General features: G+C 32.2%; 1 protein-coding gene across 5 annotated transcripts in view; it reads left to right on the top strand.

Annotated features, from left to right (window-relative positions):
* The window catches only part of LOC143063247 (retinoic acid receptor RXR-like), a 61,287-nt gene extending 39,900 nt beyond the window's left edge, over nucleotides 1-21,387 (top strand). For 3 of the 5 annotated variants that reach the window (XM_076235263.1, XM_076235265.1, XM_076235268.1), the window contains exons 2-8: nucleotides 217-607; nucleotides 4,492-4,649; nucleotides 7,643-7,693; nucleotides 14,589-14,737; nucleotides 17,578-17,704; nucleotides 19,048-19,272; nucleotides 20,921-21,387. In XM_076235263.1, the coding sequence (XP_076091378.1) occupies nucleotides 217-607; nucleotides 4,492-4,649; nucleotides 7,643-7,693; nucleotides 14,589-14,737; nucleotides 17,578-17,704; nucleotides 19,048-19,272; nucleotides 20,921-21,171 (1,352 nt within the window). In that variant the 3' untranslated portion in view covers nucleotides 21,172-21,387. The remainder of the gene's footprint in view (nucleotides 1-216; nucleotides 608-4,491; nucleotides 4,650-7,642; nucleotides 7,694-14,588; nucleotides 14,738-17,577; nucleotides 17,705-19,047; nucleotides 19,273-20,920) is intronic. The other 2 variants (XM_076235264.1, XM_076235266.1) reach the window with 1 other exon arrangement.
* Nucleotides 21,388-22,437: the final 1,050 nt, after the last annotated feature.

Here is a 22,437-nt window from a genome sequence, read left to right as displayed (position 1 = left end):
CTTAAGAATTAATTAGACTATCAAATTGCACTGCTTAATACAGCATGTTCAGCAGAAAAATGATCCCAAAAGTGAAAAAGGCATACATTCCTCATACATTAACAAACATTTGATTGGATCCCCTTAGGTCAATATGTTAATATATATTGTCAATAAAGTAAATCATTTTTATGATATCAGGCAATCAATAACTTCAGCATTTTATTTTCGTTATAGATTCACTTGACAGCAGTGTTGGGAGTTCCGTTGGAATGTCATCAGGGGGCATGGCTGGACAAATGGGGTCCATGAACTCTATGGGTGGGTTAGATTCTCCTCCTGATATTAAACCAGACATTGGACAGTTACAAATGCCTGGTCACAACTTCTTCAGTGGATTTCCTCCAGGATTACAGATGCCAATGCCTTCCACTCAGCCATCACCTGGATCTGCTCCCATGCAGTCACCAGGTTTATTGTCCCCCTCATCATCAGTTACATCCCCATCGTCTATGATGTCTGTAGGCTCACCTGGATCTATTGGATCTCCAACCAATGCATTTTCTACTAAACATATATGTGCTATATGTGGAGACAGAGCTTCTGGAAAACATTATGGAGTTTATAGGTAAGTTGTACATGCATGTGTGGCAACAAGAGCTTCTGGAAAACATTATGGAGTTTATAGGTAAGTTGTACATACATGTGTGGCAACAAGAGCTTCTGGAAAACATTATGGAGTTTATAGGTAAGTTGTACATGCATGTGTGGCAACAAGAGCTTATGGAAAACATTATGGAGTTTATAGGTAAGTTGTACATGCATGTGTGGCAACAAGAGCTTCTGGAAAACATTATGGAGTTTATAGGTAAGTTGTACATGCATGTGTGGCAACAAGAGCTTCTGGAAAACATTATGGAGTTTATAGGTAAGTTGTACATGCATGTGTGGCAACAAGAGCTTCTGGAAAACATTATGGAGTTTATAGGTAAGTTGTATATGCATGTGTGGCGACAAGAGCTTCTGGAAAACATTATGGAGTTTATAGGTAAGTTGTACATGCATGTGTGGCAACAAGAGCTTCTGGAAAACATTATGGAGTTTATAGGTAAGTTGTACATGCATGTGTGGCAACAAGAGCTTCTGGAAAACATTATGGAGTTTATAGGTAAGTTGTATATGCATGTGTGGCAACAAGAGCTTCTGGAAAACATTATGGAGTTTATAGGTAAGTTGTATATGCATGTGTGGCAACAAGAGCTTCTGGAAAACATTATGGAGTTTATAGGTAAGTTGTATATGCAAGTGTGGTGACAAGAGCTTCTGGAAAACATTATGGAGTTTATAGGTAAGTTGTATATGCAAGTGTGGTGACAAGAGCTTCTGGAAAACATTATGGAGTTTATAGGTAAGTTGTATATGCATGTGTGGCGACAAGAGCTTCTGGAAAACATTATGGAGTTTATAGGTAAGTTGTATATGCAAGTGTGACAACAAGAGCTTCTGGAAAACATTATGGAGTTTATAGGTAAGTTGTATATGCAAGTGTGGCAACAAGAGCTTCTGGAAAACATTATGGAGTTTATAGGTAAGTTGTATATGCATGTGTGGCAACAAGAGCTTCTGGAAAACATTATGGAGTTTATAGGTAAGTTGTATATGCAAGTGTGGCAACAAGAGCTTCTGGAAAACATTATGGAGTTTATAGGTAAGTTGTATATGCATGTGTGGTGACAAGAGCTTCTGGAAAACATTATGGAGTTTATAGGTAAGTTGTACATGCATGTGTGGCAACAAGAGCTTCTGGAAAACATTATGGAGTTTATAGGTAAGTTGTATATGCAAGTGTGGTGACAAGAGCTTCTGGAAAACATTATGGAGTTTATAGGTAAGTTGTATATGCATGTGTGGCAACAAGAGCTTCTGGAAAACATTATGGAGTTTATAGGTAAGTTGTATATGCAAGTGTGGTGACAAGAGCTTCTGGAAAACATTATGGAGTTTATAGGTAAGTTGTATATGCAAGTGTGACAACAAGAGCTTCTGGAAAACATTATGGAGTTTATAGGTAAGTTGTATATGCAAGTGTGGCAACAAGAGCTTCTGGAAAACATTATGGAGTTTATAGGTAAGTTGTATATGCATGTGTGGCAACAAGAGCTTCTGGAAAACATTATGGAGTTTATAGGTAAGTTGTATATGCAAGTGTGGCAACAAGAGCTTCTGGAAAACATTATGGAGTTTATAGGTAAGTTGTATATGCATGTGTGGTGACAAGAGCTTCTGGAAAACATTATGGAGTTTATAGGTAAGTTGTACATGCATGTGTGGCAACAAGAGCTTCTGGAAAACATTATGGAGTTTATAGGTAAGTTGTATATGCAAGTGTGGTGACAAGAGCTTCTGGAAAACATTATGGAGTTTATAGGTAAGTTGTATATGCATGTGTGGCAACAAGAGCTTCTGGAAAACATTATGGAGTTTATAGGTAAGTTGTATATGCAAGTGTGGTGACAAGAGCTTCTGGAAAACATTATGGAGTTTATAGGTAAGTTGTATATGCAAGTGTGGTGACAAGAGCTTCTGGAAAACATTATGGAGTTTATAGGTAAGTTGTATATGCAAGTGTGGTGACAAGAGCTTCTTAAAAATTATTATGCCTATGTATGTCTATTGTTAACAATTGAATTTGATTTATTTTTGCAATGAAACATGTGCTGTAAAATGAGATGGTTTTCAATCCTTCCTTAAGTTCCTACATTAGTCGTGGGTGATCCAGGGTAGTTTTAATGACATGTTACAAGATTGCACCCTTGGGTAGAAAGTTGTCACATATATTGCATAGCATGTACACTTAAAATCCTAAAGAACTACAAGAATCTAGCATTTATCATGTACAAGTTTAACTTTTAAGAATGGTCTAAAGTATCAGGCATATGCCTAGAAATGAGGAAGCAAGTACATGGTAAAATGACCCCTAAAAATCCCAGGGTCCAGTAAATGAAATGAAAAAAATAAATTTAGCTTGTACAAATGTTTAAACAATTTAAAAGTGTGTGTACATTGTACTGTATGGGATGACCTGTTTGAACATTTTTGTTCTGGGCTATATTTTTACACCAACACTTCTTCCTGTTCTAGTGATAGTCCGCCATTTTGATCAACTCACTTTCACCAGGTTGCACCACCAAAATGTATTTGAAGGAAAAACACAATTTTGGTATATTTCAATAGAAAGAAAACTGAAGGCCAGTAGATTTTCTTAATGGACCACCAGGGAAAAAAGATGTTGAGAAGTCTGCAATGTTTAACGAATCAATCTATTGGACTAGTTGTTAAATTGTCCTTGTCCTGGATCTGCATGAATGTATTTTCCACTTTATATCTTTTTGCAAATAACAACCAATATATCAAACCAATTTACAAGTGTTTTTTTTATAAAAATTAAGAGAATGTAATTTTATGTGAAAATACGACAAGTATCTTAACTAAATGCAGGTGTACATGTAGTGTACATACATGTACATGTTTTATTCTAGAAACAGAATAGTTTTGATTTTTACAAAATATTGAATTGCTTATGTATGCTCAACATGCTCCAGAGCAAATAAAAAAATAATTGAGTAGATATATGATTTATAATTGTATAATTAATTGTAAAATAAAAAAACATAATTCTTCTTAGAATGCCTGCCCCCTTCCAAAGTCCAACTAAGAATTTTCAGCATGGGTTTCCAAATATCTGATTTAAATGCTCTAATTATTGCAAACAATGTTAACTTCAACCAACACATATGCACTTGTGTATGTGGTGTAAAATATATGTTGAATAATCAGTTTTCCAATGAACATCTGGTTATTGATTTATGTCAATACAACATGCCTTTAGGTGGATCCAGTTGTTTCCATTCAATAAATTAGAACCTGTTCAATCATAGAATACTTTCAAATTTTTAGTATGATATTGATGATGACAAAATTGAAGTCAAATTCTAAATGGACAATTGTCACTTTTGCTTTGCAGGAGTTATGCCCCTTCATTGTGTTAACCATCATTGACCATGTTAGCAATGACACAAAATTCATTAATATTGATAAATATAATGAAAACCAGGTTTGCACGTATTATATCCTTCAGGCCTGATCTATAATCCACTTATTTAAAGAGTTTTTCAGATATAATTGTGCTGATAAGTAGCAGATACTGTTCAATTATAAATTTCTGACCTGTTGCTTTCTCACAATATGACTACAATTTAGGAAATCTCTTTTCACTCAGGTCAGTAGACTGCAGTAGTGTACATAAATTTATACCACATCTTGTTTAAACAATGGACCAATAAAATATATACATTATATGGACCTATAACACATGTCATGGACCAATAATATATGTATGGACCAATAACACATGTATGGACCAATAACACATATGTTGAGATAACCACATTTTAATTTTAATCTTCAGGAATTAGACGAATTTTAAGAAAAAGTCTTTTTTTACGTTTACAGTTGTGAAGGTTGTAAAGGATTTTTCAAGAGAACAGTGAGGAAAGATTTGACATATGCCTGTCGCGATGACAGAAATTGTATCATTGATAAACGACAGCGAAACCGATGTCAGTACTGCCGCTACATGAAATGTTTAACCATGGGAATGAAAAGAGAAGGTAAACTCATCAACACTGTAGTAATGTTATTATTTTTTATATTTGAACTCTTATTTCTTTAAAGCCAAATAAAATAATACATGTGTTTATTTTGCTTACCCTACCTACCCTAATTTTTGGTAGCTACCCTAACACTTTTTATGCCATTTTGGAACAAACACCGTCTAAGTCAGACTGATTCAATAGTAGTAACCAGCTTAAAAATGTTTGTAAAATGAAAGGATAATGTCTAACTACCTACCCTAATCTTTTTCAGCCGTTAGTAGAAACATGTATTATTTTTTTTGGTGTAAAATTAATTTTTATTAGAATTATTTGGAATTCATTTTGAACCTATACTGATATAATTTTTTTGGGACACATTTTATGGTGTTTTTCTTTTTTTTTTTTTTTTTATTATCAAATCTGACTCTTTTTAAAGTGCTTCAGGTTTTTTTTACATTTGGCAAATTCCCATAATTGTCCTTCTTCAAAGAATAAAAAGATACAATATGTTTTCCTGAGATAACTGGTTGTGTGACTATCTATATTATGTTGTGTGTTGGAACACTTTCTATTAGCTGTAAGTTTACCCACATTTAAACTCATGTTTATTGAAATAGTCTCATTTATAAAAATCTAATGTTAAGATATGCAGGGGTAAGACATAAAAGTTGGTCAGAAAACCCTTCTGATATTTTTTTCTTCAGAAGGCGTGTTAAATGTTTACATCAACTGTGAACTTGGGTTGCTGTTTCGTTAATAATCTTTGTTATCTGACTGACTGATTCTTTAACTTATTTTGGATATATAAGCAAAAGTAAAATCTGAAAATCTGGGGACAAATCATAACAGAAGAAAATAGACAAGTATAATGGTTTGATTTCATCTGAATTGATTTATTGAACATGCTGAAGAGTTGAATCTATATGGTACAAAAGATGATCAATTTTGAAACAAAGAAACGTTGATCATGTTGATTGGTTGGTTTCTACATGTACACCCGAACAATAGAATACATGGCTTCTTTGATTGGTTAGTTTCTACATGTACACCTGAACAATAGAATACATGTCTTCTTTGATTGGTTAGTTTCTACATGTACACCTGAACAATAGAATACATGTCTTCTTTGATTGGTTAGTTTCTACATGTACACCTGAACAATAGAATACATGTCTTCTTTGATTGGTTAGTTTCTACATGTACACCTGAACAATAGAATACATGTCTTCTTTGATTGGTTGGTTTCTACATGTACACCTGAACAATAGAATACATGTCTTCTTTGATTGGTTAGTTTCTACATGTACACCTGAACAATAGAATACATGTCTTCTTTGATTGGTTAGTTTCTACATGTACACCTGAACAATAGAATACATGGCTTCTTTGATTGGTTAGTTTCTACATGTACACCTGAACAATAGAATACATGTCTTCTTTGATTGGTTAGTTTCTACATGTACACCTGAACAATAGAATACATGTCTTCTTTGATTGGTTGGTTTCTACATGTACACCTGAACAATAGAATACATGGCTTCTTTGATTGGTTGGTTTTTACATGTACACCTGAACAATAGAATACATGGCTCCTTTAATTGGTTAGTTTCTACATGTACACCCGAACAATAGAATACATGTCTTCTTTGATTGGTTAGTTTCTACATGTACACCTGAACAATAGAATACATGGCTCCTTTGACATTAAAGTTAAATTTTATATAAACTTAGTTTACCCCCTATATTTTAGATTTCAGTGATGTTGTCCTGACTACACCAAGATACATTTTTATGTACCTTTTAAAACGAATCATCTCTCCATGTACAATTTTTTTACACGCAAAATATCTACTTCTTTTTAGACAAAAAATATATGCACATTTTTACGATAAACAATGATTAATTGTCCTGGCTTAACACTTCATTTCATGCCTATACTTGATATTATTCAATAAATGTTTCATTTCAGAAACTGAAAGAAACATAATTGATTTGTTTTAGTTCAGAAAAGTAGAAAATTAAATTGATTTTGAAAATCTCAGCAATGTTTTTGTTGTAAATGCCTTTGGAAAAAATCAATCTGTGACAGTTATTTGTGGTTTATAAGACGTAATTTATGTTAACTATAGTTTTTCATTGTGATTTTTTAGCGGAATTGGATATGCACTTGCATATGTCTTTTTATATGAAATTGACATTATTCTGACAGCTCAGTTTTCTTCACATTTAAATTTCCTGTCAAATCAATCAAGTTTGAATTATTGATGACATATACTTAAGAGATTTCCATGATACTGGTAGTTGATGATGTTGAACACTTCCTGGATGCTTCATTCCATCACATTCATGTTGATAGATAAGACAGTCAGTTACCAAAGGTAATGTTATTGAACTGACACATGGAAAATCCAGCTCAGCTCAATAATTGTACTTGTAGCTTGACAGTCTTCAGGTATCTTCAGGCATACCTGGTCAGAGAAAATTTAAGAACAATATCAAACAAGCAAAATTTCCAGTGCCATTTAAAAGAATGATTGCACTGATTGATTAACAAATAGTGATAAAAGAATGGGTTCCTTCTAAGGTCCTTAGGCGAGTTCATGAGTCATGTGATTCATGTCTGGGACTTGAGTCATGAGTCAAAAGATGCATCCAGATTGTAAAATATTGTATCATTTGAGCACATGTATATCTATCAAAATTTGTATTGCTTAATTTGATAATGATCATGATGATTTAAATTTATTATCTTTTTCTTACTCTACTTTGTCATGGAGCCTGAAATTTTATATTAGATAGCAATATAATTTTATCTTCATGCTGTTGGACTCCCAATGACTAAATTGGCATCTCTCTGCAACAATCCTTAGTGAGAACCCTGTACAAATTAAAATCACAACCTGAAACAAGGACTTGATGATGAAGATTAGTTTTTGAACAATTCAAGTTCACAGTGGTGCAAATGTTGTATATTGTTAGCATTCAGTATAATTGTTTATCATTTACAGATGTGAAAAGTGTAGCTCCTCCTGCAGATAACAGCGGATCATCATGGGGTGGTAAATAGGACCAATAAATCTAAATATTTCACACAAAAATGGCATGGTCTGCAAATAGTATCGAGTATTTAGTTATTCCTATACCTGCCACTGGCTTGGCTTTTAGATTGCTGTGCCTCGAAACGAAAATTGAATTACTGTGAAAATTAATATCCATGAAGTTTTATTTTAGCGCAATTTAAATTTTTCTTCAACATGTTTAGGTACATCTGTACATTATACTTTTTAACTGGCTTAAAACATGCATGTAGAATGTTTGCTATTCGTGTATTTAATTCATAGAATATTTATAAATTCAATATTTCATTTAAATGTAATTCATATACAAACTTTTAGAATTTTTTATAGAAATTAGAAAAGAAAATCAAGTCAAAAAATAATTTATAAATAGAAATACATGTATGTTAATTTTTGAAATAGAAAACTTCTCTACAAAAAAAAAAATCAATGTAGTTTTTTTAATGGAAATATCTCCTTTTTTTAAGTGATTTTATAAGGAAAAATTAAATACTCTTTACTGTTTCATATATTGTACAAAAATTGTGTATATAATAAATAGCTCATTAGAAAGCATTTGCGAGTGAAATATTTTCTATTGCTAGTTACATTAGATTTCTTGGGTAACCCTTTTAATCAGAAATCAATCCACACATATCCAGATTCAAATTACTTTGTATGTCAGCTTCATTATGAAGTTAGACTTTTTAACATTTTCTGGAGTTTTTGTTACATCTGGGAAAGGGTTACCATGACAACTCAATCAGTGTTTCCTAATTTGATTATCAAGATGGTCTTTTATTTACCTCCTCATGTGACTATTTTTGTGATTAACATTTTAATAAATAGGTCATGCTTTATTTCAGTCATTAAGTAAATTAATTATTATTTTACTGTTGTTTACATGTACGTTGATGACATACTTTTTTACTCTTTCCAAATATTTGATTGTAAAAAATAATAATTACAGCTTCTGCTTTTACTTGGTGTACGCACACTATTTTGATACATTTTATGTTATTCAGATTTATAATTCGGTAATTTTTGGGATTTTCATTTCATTTTCAGAGAATGAGTGAATGTATTTGGACTTTGTCTATCAAGGTTCCTTGTTCTCTTTGATAAGATTACCAGTGGCCAATTTTCAGTCGGGTGGGAATAAATAAATTGGTGTGACAAAGAACAAAAAAAAAAAAAAAACCTGAAGATTATAACATTTTTTCATTTGTCTATTGGAATCAAATGGTACCATATAATATCAAGGGATTTAGCAAGAGATAGGGAAGGATAAAAGCAAGATTTGAAATAAGAAGGGAAGGATAAAAGCAAGATTTGAAATAAGAATAGCAAGCTTTGATAATCAATTACAGGTTTCACTGTTTGTGAAGTCAACCTCTAGACTTTCTGTCCCTCCTGTGTATAACAATTGTGTCTCTTCTAACTTTATTGTTTATTATTACACTGTTTGACATTCAAATAAGATGGAAAAATTTGACATTTCACTAGGATGAAAATGTTCATTTCAAATCAAGTACAATCATGAGAATTTGCAAATTGGATAAAGAAATTTTAATTTTGTTTCTGTAATAAGTGAAATAAAATATTTTGGAATTGAATTTTTAAAACTTAATGATTGCATGCTAATTGATTTGAATGTAGCAATGCTTTTATAATTAGATGAACTTGGCAAGACAATGTGTACTATTCTGTAGAGATCAAAGCTTGCTATCTCTTATTGTTTACTTTAATGTTCAGTTATATGTTTCTTAGTTAAGGAACAAATTAACCAGTTTTTCCATTTTTTTTTAGTTCTGCACAAAACGATGTAATTGATCTTTAAAAGCTGTAAATTTCTTGAAGTAATGACGACGAAGCATCTCTACCAGTGTTGTGTATTGTTAATTAGGCTTTTGATTTGTATTTGTTTGTAGAAGTATTCATTCAGCTGTTATAGTCCAGTATAATCAATATCGGATAACAGAATTATTTATATTGTCAATTGTTACTATTGATTATAAATCTGAGAATACACCAACTTATTTATCATGTTTATTAGATTACTGAAATGTTATTATGAAACAAGATTTCAGAGATGTGACTGGTAGGATATATATTGTCTGACTTTCTTTTTCTATTCTTTCATGACATACAAAGTGTAAAAAAAATCTTTATGTACCATTGATAATTACATTTAAAAAAAATTCAAATTGGATTTCTTAACTTTTCGCCATGAATATTTATTAGCTCTGTTGCTTTATATTTAAAATTTTGAACTTCATCTTCAAGTTTATTCAGCATTGAAGCGTTGAATTCTTCTTTTTGAAAAGAAAGAAATGTTTCAATTTTTTAAAACTTTTATAAGGGACATTGTAAGCTTTTGTTAAAGTTTAGTCAGCATGATGAATAAATCAGAGTCTAAAATGCAAAGAAGTTAAGACTATTCAAATTACGAATCTTGTACTTACACAAAATGACAAAAAGACACTATTATTCACTCTGAATTTACTGCATGTATTTTTAATACCAAAATCAATAAGCAAGCAATATCTAGGGTCTGTAAAAAGAAAGAAGTATGAAAGGAGTATGTTCGATAAGGCTCTAAAATGGCCCAGATTTCTAGCTAAATGTCAAATTAGGATTAATTGATTGATATCACAATGAATCATTTGCTAAAAACAACAATAAAAAGATAGTTTATATGTCTATTTGTTGAAATTTTACATATTGGCTTTCTTTTTATGACAGTCAGAAATAAGACAGATTTTAATTTTCCTAGAAATTCAATAAAAACAGATAATTTCCATTGATTTTTTGGACTGAAATCATAACTGAATTTGTCTACAAATAAGATTTTATCATATAATGTTTTTTTATAACATTTTACATACTTGACTTTAATCTCTAGCTTGTGAAAGCCTGGGCTCTATGTTTCCTAGGCATGAATCTGGTTGAAATCCTTGCAATTTTGTCAAATTTAACCAAAATATCTATGTAAGGCCTATTTGGGTTGTAAATTAAAATGCCTTATAAAGAAAGATAAAAAAAAAATAGCTCTGTTTCACTTTCTTTTATGTATTTCGATCAACTTGAAATCTTTTATATTACAACAATTGACTTGATTTTGGATCCAATATGGCCCTAACCGAACCTACTCCTTTGTGTACTTTCAGAGGTTGATGCAGAACTCTATCAGTATTATGAGGACGATGAGGACTCCGAGGAAGATAGTAATAATTATTGTTGCTTTTTTTTTTACAGTTCTGTTTACTTTGTTACAATGGTTACTAGTTAAAAAATTGAAGTTTTAGTATTGGTCATTTGTCATGATTCAGAAAAAGGAGAAACAAAATATTGAAATATCTGACGAACAGTGTAACTATCTTGTTTCAGTGTAGCGTGTATGAAACACATTCATGACAGACAGTAAGGTCTAAAGAGCTGTGCAAAGAAAATTAAAAGTCCCTTACAAATTAAGCCATGAAGACATTATTCAAATCCTTTATTCTGATTGTCAAATTGGCTAATGGTTCGAATTCATTACAGTATCTGTTTCTATGGAGAGTATTCTGTCAAAATCACAATGTTTTTTTCTATTTTTGATTTATTTGAGTATGATAATGCTGCCATGCTGTATTTATGTTTTATGTTATGTTTTGAATGATTATGCACAAGTTTTATCTTTCCTTACAATTAACACAGTGTTTTTAATGAAAATACAATGTCTTTTTTCTCATTTTTAGCTCACCTGGCCCGAAGGGCCAAGTGAGCTTTTCTCATCACTTGGCGTCCGGCGTCCGTCGTCGTCGTCGTCGTCCGTCGTCCGTCGTCGTCCGTCGTCGTCCGTCGTCGTTAACTTTTACAAAAATCTTCTCCTCTGAAACTACTGGGCCAAATCAAACCAAACTTGGCCACAATCATCATTGGGGTATCTAGTTTAAAAAATGTGTGGCATGACCCGGTCAACCAACCAAGATGGCCGCCACGGCTAAAAATAGAACATAGGGGTAAAATGCAGTTTTTGGCTTATAACTCAAAAACCAAAGCATTTAGAGCAAATCTGATAAAGGGTAAAAATGTTTATCAGGTCAAGATCTATCTGCCCTGAAATTTTCAGATGAATCGGTCAATCGGTTGTTGGGTTGCTGCCCCTGAATTGGTAATTTTGAGGAAATTTTGCTGTTTTTGGTTATTATCTTGAATATTATTATAGATAGAGATAAATTGTAAACAGCAATAATGTTCAGCAAAGTAAGATCTACAAATAAGTCAACATGACCAAAATGGTCAGTTGACCCGTTTAGGAGTTATTGCCCTTTATAGTCAATTTTTAACCATTTTTCGTTAATTAAAGTAATCTTTTACAAAAATCTTCTCCTCTGAAACTACTGGGCCAAATTAATCCAAACTTGGCCACAATCATCTTTGGGGTATCTAGTTTAAAAAATGTGTGGCGTGACCTGGTCAACCAACCAAGATGGCCGCCACGGCTAAAAATAGAACAAAGGGGTAAAATGCAGTTTTTGGCTTATAACTCAAAAACCAAAGCATTTTGAGGAAATCTGACAGGGTAAAAATGTTTATCAGGTCAAGATCTGTCTGCCCTGAAATTTTCAGATGAATCGGTCAATCGGTTGTTGGGTTGCTGCCCCTGAATTGGTAATTTTGAGGAAATTTTGCTGTTTTTGGTTATTATCTTGAATATTATTATAGATTGAGATAAACTGTAAACAGCAATAATGTTCAACAAAGTAAGATCTACAAATAAGTCAACATGACCAAAATGGTCAGTTGACCCGTTTAGGAGTTATTGCCCTTTATAGTCAATTTTTAACCATTTTTCGTAAATTAAAGTAATCTTTTACAAAAATCTTCTCCTCTGAAACTACTGGGCCAAATTAATCCAAACTTGGCCACAATCATCTTTGGGGTATCTAGTTTAAAAAATGTGTGGCGTGACCTGGTCAACCAACCAAGATGGCCGCCACCGCTAAAAATAGAACATAGGGGTAAAATGCAGTTTTTGGCTTATAACTCAAAAACCAAAGCATTTTGAGGAAATCTGACATGGGATAAAAATGTTTATCAGGTCAAGATCTATCTGCCCTGAAATTTTCAGATGAATCGGTCAATCGGTTGTTGGGTTGCTGCCCCTGAATTGGTAATTTTGAGGAAATTTTGCTGTTTTTGGTTATTATCTTGAATATTATTATAGATAGAGATAAACTGTAAACAGCAATAATGTTCAGCAAAGTAAGATCTACAAATAAGTCAACATGACCAAAATGGTCAGTTGACCCCTTTAGGAGTTATTGCCCTTTATAGTCAATCTTTAACCATTTTTCATAAATCTAAGTAATCTTTTACAAAATCTCCACTGAAACTACTAGGCCACAATCATCTTTGGGGTATCTAGTTTGAAAAATGTGTCCGATGACCTGGCCATTCAACCAAGATGGCCGCCACGGCTAAAAATAGAACATAGGGGTAAAATGCAGTTTTTGGCTTATAACTATGAAACCAAAGCATCTAGAGCAAATCTGACAAGAAGTTAAATTGTTAATCAAGTCAATATCTATCTGCCCTGAAATTTTCAGATGAATTGGACAACTGGTTGTTGGGTTGCTGCCCTCCAATTGGTAATTTTTAAAGAAATTTTGCCGTTTTTGGTTATCTTGAATACTATTATAGATAGCGATAAACTGTAAACAGCAATAATGTTCAGCAAAGTAAGATCTACAAATAAGTCAACATGACCTAAATGGTCAATTGACCCCTTAAGGAGTTATTGCCCTTTATAGTCAATTTTTAACAATTTTCATTAATTTGGTAAATTTATGTAAATTTTTACCAAATATAGTTCTCTGTTACTAATGGGCAAAGTTCATTATAGATATAATTGTAAGAAGCAAAATCGTTCAGTAAAGTAAGAACTTCAAACACATCACCATCACCAAAATACAATTTTGTCATGAATCCATTTGTGTCCTTTGTTTAATATGCACATAGACCAAGGTGAGCGACACAGGCTCTTTAGAGCCTCTAGTTGCTTTATATCTTTGAAACTAAGACATTTAGGGCAAATCTTTCAAGATTTAAATGTCCATCAGAATAAGATATATCCCCTCACAAATTTTGAGTTGAATCGGACAACCTGTTGTTGGGTTGCTGCCCTAAAATTGGTGATTTTAAGGAAATTTTGCAGTTTTTGGTTATTATCTTGAATACTATTATAGATAGAGATAAACTGTAAACAGCAATAATGTTCAGCAAAGTAAGATCTACAAATAAGTCGGCATGATCAAAATTGTTAGAGGACCCCTTAAGGAGTTATTGCCCTTTATAGTCAATATTGAACAACTTTTCGTCATTTTTGTAACTTGTATAAAAATCTTTTCTAAAACGACTTGGCCAAATTTAACCAAACTTGGCCACAATCATAATACTAGGGTATCTATTTTAAAAAAAAGTGTCTAATGACCCCGCCTACCAACGAAGATGGCCGACATCAGTAAACACATTAACAGGTGAGCGACACAGGCTCTTGAGAGCCTCTAGTTTTTTTTTTTTATGAAAACTAAATCTCTATGTCTTTCATTAATTTACATGTATATATGTCTCTTTATTTGCATATAAGAGTGAAAGTGATAGCTCCCTTCAATACTGAAATATTTTAATGAAACAGAAACAAAAATGAATTCTCCCTTCATGTCTAATGTTTGATGAAGCTTGAGCAACTTAATATTTTATATTCACAGACATTGAGAATTTAGATTTAGTTTTTTTTATTTATTTGCAGATGGAAATGAGAACATTTAAAGGTGTAACCGCTTATTTATATGTTTAAAGAGTATCATTGATTAGTGGTCCTTTAAATTTAAATGTTTTATTTATTTTGCAGCTGTTCAGGAAGAAAGACAGAGGAATAAAGAGAAAGGGGAGGGAGAAGTAGAGAGTACAAGTGGGGCTAACAATGATATGCCCGTAGAGAAAATCTTAGAGGCAGAGCTAGCGGTTGATCCTAATACAGATACATATATTGATACTCAGGTGGGTAAAAAAATTGAGAATGAAAATTGGGAATTTGTCAAAGAGACACCAACCCGACCATAGAGCAGACAACATCTGAGGCCACCAATGGGTCTTCAATGCAGTAAGAAACTCTGGCACCTGGAGGTGTGCATCAGCTAGCCTCTAAACAGAAAAATGTATACTAGTTCAATGATAATTGACATCATTAATTTATATGGAAGAGGTGGGAAGTTCATATCATTAAATGATACTTGAATATTTTGAGTCAGATAAGTAAAATCATGTACTTATCAAATTGTGGAAAAAACAATCAAAGATATCTGTCTTATAATTTTAGACGCCAGACACGTGTTTTGTCTAGATCAGTGATGCTTGAATCAAAAACATTGAAAAGACCAAATAAAGTGTGAAGTTAAAGCAAACAATGTAGTCATGATAGTATGATTAGTCTTTGACATAAAAGATGGTGGAAAAAGGTATTTTTCTCTTTGACATAAGTAATGGTGGAAAAAGGTATTTTTCTCTTTGACAAAGGGCATTGAGTTTATTGTGATAACTTTTTAAAAGTTTTCTGAAAAACAAAGGTGCTAATAGACTTTGACTTAAATAGTAAATGTTTTTGAAAATGTGTGATTTCTGAATGTTGTATGTAGGCTGAAATGGGATAATGAATTTTATATTAAAACTTAGTTCATGAGTGTTAATTTATAAAAGCATATTTTTAAATGTTTCAAAGGCTACATTACTTAGATGATTTTTTTTTCTGTAAAACTGTTAATTCATATGTTTAATGATTTTTGTACTTGTCAATGATTCATAGATGTCATTGTCCTGTTGATTTTAATAGAACTCTATTATTAAGTGCTATTATGTGTTTGTGTTGTCAATAAGTTAAAAAAGATATAGATCAAGGTGGGGGGGGGGACCCATCTTACACAAGTTTGGTGTTCTGCTCTGTCCAGAGCCCCCTATCTCAGCTCAACTTTTAATCCCCTATTAGCAGAAATGTTGAATTATATATGTTAGTATCAATTGATTACACCTAACTTATCAGGTTCTCTACACATTGATATCGTAAAATATCAGCCTTAATTAAGCCTCAATATGAACCTATTGACAAGTAAGCACAGCGAATGAGCAAAAAAACCTCATGTTTTGATGAGTGGCTTATTTTTATACAACCGCAAAAATTGAAAATTTTTTGGTCATAGATTGGTATCACGTTGGCGTTGGCGTCGTCATCGTCATCGTCCGAAGACATTTGGTTTTCGCACTCCCACTTTAGTCAAAGTAAACAGAAATCTATGAAATTTACACACAAGGTTTGTCAAAATCCGGAAAAAAATCGTGTTAACCGAATTGTTTCCGGTATTATACACGTCAAAACCGGCAGTCAGCCATTTTAAAAGTTTTTGGTTGCAAAAGAAAGACAGTCATTTACCTTTTTAGTTAATTTTGTTGCATTTTGACAACAAATTGTTATGAATTCTTCCATTTATTCAATAACAGATACTTCTGATGGAAATTCAGTTGACAGAATTCTACGAATTTTATTATTTTAATTCACAATCTTCAAAATTTTATCGTTTGAAAATTTATTTTTCCGAAATGAAAAAATAGTTCTAGGGTCGGTCGGGTTACTGGAACTACACATATGTTTTTATTTGGCCTTAGTTTTTTTTATTATGGGCCCAGTTTTCAAGTAAGTCCAAATCGGGGTCCAAAATTAAACTTTGTTTGATTTCAACACAAATTCAATATATGGAGGTTCTTCAATATGCTGAATCTAACCATGTATTTAGATTTTTAATATTTAGGACCAGTTATCAGATTGGTCCACATTGAGGTCTAAAGGGTCCAAAATTGAACTTTATTTGATTTCATCAAAATTTGAATTCTTGGGGTTCTTTGATATGATGAATCTTACCATGTATTTAGATTTTGGATAATGGACCATAATAGATGTCCAATTTAAAATTTTAAAGTTTTTAAGTTTAAGTTCTTAGACCGCATTCATTCTGTGTCAGAAACCTATGTTGTGTCAACTATTTAATCACAATCCAAATTCAGAGCTGTATCAACATGATCAAGCTTAAATGCTGTGTCCATACTTGCCCCAACTGTTCAGGGTTCGACCTCTGCGGTCGTATAAAGCTGCCCCCTGCAGAGCATCTGGTTATGATATCAATACTCAGAAAACTATGTAATCTATTTAGCTTTCTATCACTGGTCTTTTCCCCTGTCCCTAAGACAAGTTTTATGCTTAACAAACATAAGTTTAATAACGTCGCTTCACTGACCACTTATCCTCAGACATTGTGACAATGCAGATAGTGTGGGCTCTTGTCTCAAAGCAGTGATACTAGAATTACGGTTTCTTAGCAGGGTGATATAGTTCAAGAAAAGTCTTTATAATGTCATTAATCAGAGGAATGATTACAAATTTTGCAAACTTCTTGACTTCTAGACTGTTTGATAATTTGTCATTTAGTTACATATTAAATATGACAACATATGGTTTATGAATTATTAAATTCCTGACAAGGCTGAATGACATCATGGAGAGTTTATGTTGAAACACCTGACACAACCTTAAAAAGACATCAAAATGTCGCCTGGTAAAAATCTCTTATTCATTGGAAAAGTGTTTTATGATTCATTTAGTGCTAAATGTAGTATGGTGTAAAATAAAAACAACTATGTGAATGACATGTCAGAGTAAAAGAGCAGAATAAATCCAATTTTTCTCCAAGACCCTAATTCAAAAATGGAAGAGTCTTTATTAGTTATGAATCCATATGAGCGTCTGTTGATAGCATCAGAATAAGAAATTAATGATTTTGAAAATTTGATTGCAGAAAGACGCAGTTACCAACATATGTCAGGCTGCAGACAAACAGCTGATTACATTAGTAGAATGGGCCAAGAGAATTCCACACTTTGTTGAACTACCATTGGAGGATCAAGTGATACTGCTGAGAGCTGGTATACCTTCTTATCAAGTGTCCACCATCAATAATGAGCAAGATAAATGGGAGGGGCAATATTTAAATAACATACGGTTTTTAATAGTAAAAAAAAAATGTCAAACTATTAAAATACTTATCTAAATGGCCAACTACAATAATGATATTCATCTGTTATTTAAGGTAGCACAATACAAAGATTTTTCATCCCCAATCAGACATCTTTAAACTGATGTAATTCCACTCATCTTTCTTCAAATTTTATAAATGAGGTATCAAAAGAAAGGAGAAGGATTAATCTTTCAAATTGTGATAATTTAATTATGACATAATTATTACATAATTACTTGTTATGTAATTATTTGCCATTCTGTGATGTCCATACTTGAATGAATTTAGCTTCTTTGTTCTTCATAGCATCCTAAAAAATTTTATAGATTCTTGCACAACACAGTTTGACCTCCAAAACTGTGTCTCAGATTTTTCCTATTGTATTTCATTCTCTCATAAATCTTCAATGAAGTTTGCAACATCAATTCATTAGAGACCACTAAGTTCAATTGGATATAAAATTTGTTCTATTGATGTTTTTGGAAATCTGAGACATAGTTTTGGAGGTCAAGCTGTGTTGTACAAGAATCTATAAAATATTTTGGGATGCTATAAAAAACAAAGACGGTAAATTCATTCAAGTGTGGACATCACAATATAGCGACTAATTACATAATAATCAATTATGTAATAATTATGTCATAATGAAATTATCACAATTTGAAAGACTAATCTTTCTTCTTTCTTTTGGTACCATATTTATAAAATATAAAGAAGGATGAAATGAATTACATCAGTTTAAAGTTGTCTGATTGGGAGTGAAAAAATCTTTGTATTGTGCTACCTTAAGAATATGTTTTATAAAAATGTATAAAAACATAAATAAATTTATGTGGGCTGCTGAATACCATCTATGTACACACTTATGGACTTTAGTGATGTAGATTGTGAGACCAACACCTGGTCAGGTCAAATTAATGACTGGTTTTTGCTGCTCCTTCTCACAGCACGTATCATTAAGTAGTAAGAGCAAAGATTGAACGGGCCAAAATGAAAATAATCAGTGACCAACAACAAAAAAAAGACTGTAAAAGGATCATCTTGGCTATAACAACTGAAGTCTAGTCAAACATAAATGCTTGAATTACGATTACAAATGTAGAAATATCTATTGTTTTGTTTATTGTGTTTTTTGTAAGATGAATCAGATTATTAATTTATTTTTAGGCAATGAAATCACTTATTTTATTATTATTTTTACCATTTGTATGGGGAAATATTTTGATGTTTATTTTGTTCGTCTCATTGTAGGCTGGAATGAATTGTTAATTGCTGCATTTTCCCACCGTTCTACTGTAGTTAAGGATGGTATATTACTAGCTACAGGTTTACATGTACATAGAAGTAGTGCTCACCAGGCTGGTGTAGGAACCATATTTGATAGAGTCCTCACAGAATTAGTGGCCAAAATGAGGGAAATGAAAATGGACAAGACAGAAGTTGGCTGTCTTAGGGCTATAGTCCTGTACAACCCAGGTATGAAACAGACTTTAAACTAAAATTATCAGGGAGTAGGTATGAAAGGGCTTACTTGACTAAAAGGTTAGTTACATTGTGGTCTTCAGGGGAATTCCCTAATAGAATTTATTAATTTTCTCTTTTAATCCAATCATAAGGATACTGTAAACAAGTTTATTTGGCTAGCAATTGATATCTGTGACTGTAAGAATAACACTAATATAAGTCTTAGAAGAGGATTTTTCCTATAAATAAACAGAAAATAAAAATATTGCGGAAAACAAGTAGCTGCCAAGTCAGCAGGGAATGGCTAAACACAAGAAAAATTATCTGTTAACAGTATTTTACTCCATATCCCCTTACGTGCCTCTGATTATTCTTACTGAAAGCCTGAAGTAAAGTGAAGCAATGTATATATACCAAGCATTTGACTAATCATATAAAGAGATATATTCTGTGCCTTATTCAATTAAAACATGTTGAAGTTGCAGCATAATGTTTTTTTTACGTGTAAAGTTATGTACACAATTTTTCAAAATTTGGTTTTAAACTAATTGCAATTTTCTTTTTGCATTAAATGATGATAAAGATTATCATTGATAGTACATACACCTTATGGCTTTTTGTCCGCCATTACAGATTTCCAAATAGTGATAAAGTGTATTGTCACTGCTTTAAGAATTAAAGGACAAGGATTATTTATATTTTCAAGCAATCAAATTCCTATAGTCACTGAATAGTCAGCTATAAGTTTCCCCTTTCTCTTAACATGTTTTGTTAGTACTAAGAACAAAAGGCAGCAAGGAAAACATTCTTTTAGTTAGAATCTATTTACATTGATATTATAGTGTATTAACTGGCTGTTTCTGTATTGGTACTGGTATAGATTCAAGGTTTGCTGTATTGGCCTCAAGACCCGTAGGGTGGAGGGCCAATACAGCTGACCTTGAATCTATACCAGTAGCAATACAGAAACAGCCAGTTTATACAGTTTTATTAAATAATCCAACTTTTTCAGTACATACATCAAATGTGAATATAGGGTCAATATTTCCAATATTTCCAATACAGACTGGCAATGATTTGAATATAGGGCCAATATTTCCAATACGGACTGGCAATGAATCCTGAATAACATGCACAATATATGTTTACATGTAATTCAGGATTTATTGCCAGTTCATATTGGAAATATTGGACTGGTCCGAAAAGCAATATAGATGACATGATTTATATGACCAGGACGACGTCACCAGTATGACACATGCCGTTTTGGTAGTATTAGGAATGTTTTAATCGTATTATTTAACAAATGCCCATATCAAGTGATTTATAAATCATATATACACATATGTTAGATTTGCTAAAATAGTATGTGTTACTATTATAGTCAAATGAAAATTATACATGTTCTGAAGTTCTTTTTCTCACTACTATTCAATGGACAAAGGGAAATAACTCAATTCACACTAACAAGAACATGTTCTTTAAAAGAAAACACCAATTTTTTTGTACAGCAATATTCTCAGACCTTCTCAGTGTCTATATTCTTTCCTATTAACTGCTGACTTAGAATTTTTATGATCCGTCATTTAAGTTATTTATATTTCCATATGTTTAACATACTTTTTTTTCTAAATGTAAAATATTTTGATTTGTTCAATAGATGCTAAAGGACTTACTGCTACCCATGAAGTGGAACAGTTGCGTGAGAAAGTTTACGCTTCATTGGAGGAATACTGTAAAACCCGATATCCAGAAGAACCAGGCCGATTCGCCAAGTTACTGCTCAGACTTCCTGCCTTACGAAGTATTGGACTAAAGTGCCTGGAACATTTGTTTTTCTTTAAATTGATTGGTGATACACCAATAGACACGTTCCTCATGGAGATGTTAGAAAGCCCAACGAATACCTGAGAACCACATATGTGTGATTTATTGGAACTGTATCGGTCACCCTTGATTGACATTAAGACTGGCTTTCACCCAGTGTGGTCACAATTTGGGCTGTATCATGATGGTCTTGTATAAAACTTTCATCATTTCCTCTCATTTTTCAGTTACAATTCTAGTTTTATTATGTCCACCTAACCTGTGTAATAAGACCACCTGTAGATTGCAGTTCAGCTGAAATTGTTTTTGTTTGTTGTTAAACTATATTGTTCTGAAATGATATGATACTTGAATCCTTGTCAGAAAATTAGTTCCTACAGATTACAAAAAATGGCCTGTATACAGATATTTTTTTCTAAATCATCGGTAATTTAAAAAAAAAATCAATCAGTTTCAAAGTTGACCTGTAGTACTAGTTACTTTGATTTTCCAGAACACCCCAATCTCCCCAAGACACTAATCTATGGATATGCCTATTGAATTTAATTTCTGCTTGACAGGATTTATCATGCTGCTGTATTTTGAATATGTTCCATTTTGTCCCAGATAAGTGATGTCTGACTTTAATTGCCAGTAATATACTCTTGATTAATCAACTGTACTTTTTTGAGAGATACTTATTATTCTGGAAAAAAGGGTAGCATTTAATCTCCCTTTATCAATCAAAACAGGATGTAAATCTGAAATTCAGTACATTTTACACTTAGTAAAAATAAAAATACAAACATGAAATTTAAAATAAAAATACAAACATGAAAAATTTCTTCAAACTAAAACATTTAATGGCAGACAACACCTACATTCAGATAAACATATGTCCTCAAGAGGTTTTGTAATGTTTATAGTTTTATATGTAATATTTGTATGTATTTGTACTCAGTTATGGCAGACAAAATGTAAGAAGTCGTGTTGAATGTTCAAGATGGCACTTCTTGTTCACATTGATATTTTTGTTTCATTATAATGTACCCTTGGTTTACATTGATAATTTTTTTCTGCATATGATATATCAGGGGGTAAAATGATTTTCCTTGTGACTAAATCCACATAATTATACTGTAGGAATAACATTGTTAATATCTACACAAGGTAAATATCTACTTTATTTGGCCTTTTTAACCTTTTTGATTCAAGTATCACTGATGAGTCTTGAAACAAAAGGCTAGTCTGGTGTACCAAATTTTTACTTAGAGTATTTATGATGAGTATTGAGAAAAAAAAAATCACTGTTTGAGAGGTGATAAATATATAGGAGGCCATCCATTAACAATAATTATGGAAATCTAACCC

This window comes from Mytilus galloprovincialis, chromosome 2 (genome assembly GCF_965363235.1).
Source record: "Mytilus galloprovincialis chromosome 2, xbMytGall1.hap1.1, whole genome shotgun sequence".
NCBI classification, from domain to species: domain Eukaryota; kingdom Metazoa; phylum Mollusca; class Bivalvia; order Mytilida; family Mytilidae; genus Mytilus; species Mytilus galloprovincialis.
The sequence above is the reverse complement of the archived record's forward strand: the minus strand, read 5'-3'. Positions and strand labels throughout refer to the sequence as shown.